The following is a 5,073-nucleotide window of genomic DNA, read 5'->3' on the forward strand; positions in this document are numbered from 1 at the left end:
TTTCTAGTATCCTCGATGTCATGTTTCGAAAGTACTCCAGATGGCTGTAATGAAATATTTTAGAGCAAAAATAATTAACGTTGCCTAATTGGCTTTTACTTCGTGTTACTTACAGTTCGACCTTCGTATTTAAGTTCTATGTCGTCCAATTTTTTTATAACATTAGCCAACACAGCAAGCACATCCCTGTCTTTTTCACTGTTTATTAAATGTGCTATAGTCGCTTCTAGCTCAGTTAACAATTTTTTATCAGCCGGTATCCGCAGCTGACACTTCAACTGAGGCAACAGAGAAACTACTTTCATTCTTATATTAGCTACAGGATCTTCTGCCAAGTTCAATAACGTAGAGTAAAAATGCTCCTTGAAATACACCGAAGAGAAAATTTCCAAGGCCTCTATCATTATCCGAACGAACATCATTCTCACGTAACAATTCGGACTATTAGCCAATTCTGAATATAACTTGCTACGAAGTTCTACTCTTTGCATAGGTTTCATGTTGTAACGTAAAAGAAAAAGATATAGTGTTCCTGCCGCGAGACGTACAGGTATTGGTCTCTGAAAATGGAGAGGATCATAGGAACTTGTTTATCTCGTATATTTTAGTATACAAAACACAACTATTTTTACAACTTACAGCATGTAATACTCTGAAAAAAGCCATTGGCACGAAATACGTATATATAAAGTCACTTGGAAAATATTTAGGCAATATTTCAAGCTGTGAATGCATCAACGATGTTAATCTCCAATTGTGTGTTCCTGCTATTTCCGACTCGCATTTCAATAATGCCCTACCTATTTCCATAACAGTGGAATCCTGCATTTGATGAACGACGTTATGTAAATAAACTGGTCGTGTCGTGTAAATATGTAATAAGAAAGAAAAGGAGGATACAAACCATTCTATCTACACCAATAATTTGACTTTCGGCTAAACAATCAAGTGTTAATCCTATATGAGGAACTAAACCTTGAAGAACTTCTTCGGAGTTATCTTTCAACAACTTTACTAGATCCGGTTTTATCCGTCCACTTTTCGGACCTAACACCTTGGCCACCTAAAATATATTAAACTGTTAATACAAAGTTATACTTTCATATCGTAAACCACAGTGGAAAAAAATCCTACTTCGTGAATTCCACATGCCACAGTTCTCCTGATCAAGTAATAGTGATCATTTGCTAAAGCGGTAAATGTAAGAAGTAGAGCATCCGTATCGTCCGCGGAATTTGACACAAAGATGAACATTGCAGGCAGATTAAAAGCGCAACACCTTCTGCATTCGATATATCTTTCATCTTCGTCGAAATTACTGTTCATCTGAACCGGTGTAATTTATGTAAATAATTGTCTAACGAATTGTACATGAACTTCATTCGTATATACTTACAAATGGAAGATGGGGTTTAGATTCTTTTCTTATGGAAACAATACCCATTTGTGCAAGTTGTTGAAAATATTTTAAAAACCATGTTCTTTCCGTGGGTAATAGGCATTCTAAAATATCAAACGGATATCAATTTATTGCGGACGCGGAAATGAATTTTAAATTAAGGATTCTTACTTTCTAGGCCAAGTACAATTTTTCCGTACTCCTGAGCAATGACGCATATCACGTTATCGTCTGCTTGCGCAGACTGTGTATTTTCGCATAATTTTTTAACAAGTGGCACTATGGTAGTTTTTATTGTATCTGTAAATAATTGTTAGGAGACACTGTATTTTGATCTTCAAATAATTCCAACATTTACATGTAAAAATTAATCAAAACATATTCTTCTACGAAAAATTTGGAATGCTTATAATGCACAACTAGTCATCAAGCATACCTTCCTGAAGATGAGGTAGCAAATACGCTATAGTTTGTACAGACGCGCATCTTACATTGCTTTCTTCATCACTTGCTAATTCTACTAGAGATGGTAGCAAAGCAGATTTTACAGACTCAGCACCAAGGCCTTCAGCAACAAAACGTAGCTGCAAGCAGATACTAGCTCGTACTTCACTATTTACATCCTGACAGAGGGAGTGTACCATTGGTAGAACTTCCTTCTGTATCCTGACAACAATTTTAACACGTATACTTATTTAATGACTTTATTGAAATGAAACTGTCTTCTTGATATATTGTGCATACTATTAAATTTTCGAATGTTTAACTTTTCATTCAACAATGTTTGTTCAAAAGCTGGTACCCCCCAGTAACAAGAGTTTTATTAAGATTCTGATAATTCTGATAAGATGAAACATACTCACAGAGCAGAATCAAATCGTGTACAAATCTTTCCTAATATCTTGCTGCATATTATCCTGGAGTAGATAGGTTGTGACAATTGTCCTTTGCTTACAGTCAATGGAAGAATCTGTATAATTTTATTTCTATTATGATCCAGGTGATATTGCTATCATACTAGATTTATATAATGCTTAACTTTCAATAAACATTTATGTTATTGAAGCTATGTCAAATACATAGCACCTCTTTGCAACAAGTGAGTTTTGACAGAGTACTTGATGCTTAGTCTAATGCGGAATAACAAAACCAAACCAACTTTGTTACTGGTCTAACTACAATTATATTATAGGGTTGCATATATACTACACAAATGACAATACATTTGCCCTTCTAAATGATGTTTTCTGAATATCAATTTCTAAGATCATCTATACAAACCTGCTTTCTTATGACTTCTACCGGCAGTAACTCTATCACATCCAGTAAGGTCTCCAGCCATGCATGACAGATAACTTTAAATGTATATATACATGTTTAGTTATGTAGAATAATACCAAATGCATGAAACTGTTGATACAGGTTTAGCTAGCAACTCTAATAGATGAGTAAACAAGATTACTTTACCTGGATCACGCTTTTCAAGCGAATTTAAGATACTTTGGAGGAATGTTCGACTGAATACATTATGGTTGACAAGTTTCTGCTCTAGGATTGTTTTGAATGTAGATGAAGCTGCAATGTGGAATTCTGTGGATGCAGTAGCCAATGACTGTTGCACTTTTGGTATCACATGGGTCATACATGATTCTGAGTCTGTGGCTAAGAGGCTTGGTAATGTTTGTATAAAATTGAGTTTTTGAATTTCATCGCCTTTCCTGAAATAATTATGGACATGACAGCAAAGGATTTCATTTATAAACACAACTCATTGAAAACACAATAATTTCGAAACATTCATCGTTTATATATTAAAATATTAATCAACTGATAATTTATTTATTCAACGTGAAACTTTAAATCATGATTAAATTTATAAAAAAGGTCCCGTCATCCTCGTGTTATTTTCCTTAAATGTATGCAACCTCCAGGGACAAGAATCTTTACATAACATATCCTTTTGGAGCATGTGACAATGTTTTCACTGATGTTTATATGCAAGATCATAATTTCATTTGCGTAATCTTCGTTTCTTCAGTAAAGAAACAATTATCACAACATTGTTGTACGAAAAGTAAAAAGACAATCGATAATACTGACAAGTTCTTGAATAACCTACACCTTGAAATCTTCCTATCCTATACAGGCTTCTAGCAAACCGCTTACGAGTTACTCGTAGAATGTCATCTCTTACGAAGTGGCTGTCTTTAAAGGACTATAATTAGCGACGCTTAAACAACAGGATAGTATACTCCTTGAACGACGCCGCGTTATTTTTAGTAACCCGTGCATGGGTTCGTACGAAAGGGACAGAGCCGAGAGGATAGAAAGACGGGCCACGATTAACGGGGCATGATTCTCTAACTGAAAAACCGTTCTATATCTCAACCACTTACTGAGGGGATGTGCTGTTGTACAGAGCTTCCTCTTGCAACATTTTCAACGCGCATCTTATTCAACGATCACACAAGAAATCAACGGGGACCGACAGAACTGTTTTACGTGGATGATACACGCGTACGCACTCTTATGACGCACTTGACGCAAGAAAAACAACACGACGGAACGTAGATGACAACTAAACTGGGCTCTGACTCCAAGGTATCGATTATATCTGACTTGTCGTACGAGGCGTCGAGCACTACCGAACTGCGACGAAACTGGCCGAATGCAGCCTACGTACGGGCTACTGATGAAAACACGTAACGCCGTGTGTCGCGCGTAATACAATAGAACGTCGCGTTGATCAGCAGTCGATGTTGTGTAATCGACGAATCGATGTGGTCATTTTGTGATTCCGGCGCGATGATGCATATAGCTTTAAGGAGCGTCGTTTGCATATTTCTGAAAAAGAGTATACGCTTATAATAGCAATACTTCGCGGTGTCTGTTACGCAATTACGTTGGTCGAATTTCGAGCGTTAATTCGATCGCGATCAAGAGCCGCCATCATGAAGTGATGAACTTGTAACGATTCTGGAAGTGCGCTAATTTATTTCTTTAATTATTCTGCAATACTATAATCGGTATTAATCGAGTAATGACGCCAACGTATATTGCTCGTGCTACGAAAAGTATTCGCATGTTTGCCTCAACTATTTAGCTCTATACGAAACTAATTAACGACGCCACAGCCTTGATACGGTCATCACACGGGATTACGTGTTCTAATTCAAGGTTTTACACGGTGATTTGTCGAAGCACTATGCGCAAAATGACTATTATTACCAGGCTCTAAAAACATGCCGGTTTTGTAAAGAACTGTTACGATCGTAAAAACGGAAGACACGGTTTTCACTTTTGGCGAAAGTGAAACGTTATCCTCTTGTGTTATCGCCGCGTATGTACGTAATTTTCTTTCACTTACGTCAAAAGATGAATTGCTCTGTCTATGGGCCTTTTTTCCAAATTCGTATCTAAACTATGCTTTTTCAATTGCTCTTCGTTCTGTGAATGGTATATATAGGTTATGTGAATTGATCATTTAGGAAACTTCGTTTTGTTTTTTTTTTCTTTTTATACTTAAACGAATACCGTACACGTAATATTACGTACTCTAGCATCGGGAATAGGCTTGTCTAATTGAAGGCTAGCGAATTCCTCGTAATCCATGATTGTGCCGCGAGCATTTTACGACGAACGTCGTAAATGAATGTAACCCCATTTATTTGAAA

The 5,073-nt window shown here is 36.5% G+C and overlaps 1 protein-coding gene across 1 annotated transcript in view; it reads right to left on the reverse strand.

Annotated features, from left to right (window-relative positions):
- LOC108570647 (serine/threonine-protein phosphatase 4 regulatory subunit 4-like) overlaps positions 1 to 3,964 on the reverse strand; it is a 5,938-nt gene extending 1,974 nt beyond the window's left edge. Inside the window, exons 1-12 of the mRNA XM_017932539.1 lie at positions 3,796 to 3,964; positions 2,867 to 3,117; positions 2,681 to 2,754; positions 2,263 to 2,369; positions 1,836 to 2,065; positions 1,571 to 1,699; positions 1,397 to 1,503; positions 1,135 to 1,326; positions 905 to 1,063; positions 640 to 822; positions 114 to 560; positions 1 to 44 (exon numbers count right to left, since the gene is read on the reverse strand). Of these exons, the coding sequence (XP_017788028.1) occupies positions 1 to 44; positions 114 to 560; positions 640 to 822; positions 905 to 1,063; positions 1,135 to 1,326; positions 1,397 to 1,503; positions 1,571 to 1,699; positions 1,836 to 2,065; positions 2,263 to 2,369; positions 2,681 to 2,754; positions 2,867 to 3,117; positions 3,796 to 3,836 (1,964 nt within the window). The 5' untranslated portion in view covers positions 3,837 to 3,964. The remainder of the gene's footprint in view (positions 45 to 113; positions 561 to 639; positions 823 to 904; positions 1,064 to 1,134; positions 1,327 to 1,396; positions 1,504 to 1,570; positions 1,700 to 1,835; positions 2,066 to 2,262; positions 2,370 to 2,680; positions 2,755 to 2,866; positions 3,118 to 3,795) is intronic.
- Positions 3,965 to 5,073: the final 1,109 nt, after the last annotated feature.

Source organism: Habropoda laboriosa, unplaced genomic scaffold (assembly GCF_001263275.1).
Source record: "Habropoda laboriosa isolate 0110345459 unplaced genomic scaffold, ASM126327v1 scaffold15, whole genome shotgun sequence".
In the NCBI taxonomy this organism is placed as follows: Eukaryota; Metazoa; Arthropoda; class Insecta; order Hymenoptera; family Apidae; genus Habropoda; species Habropoda laboriosa.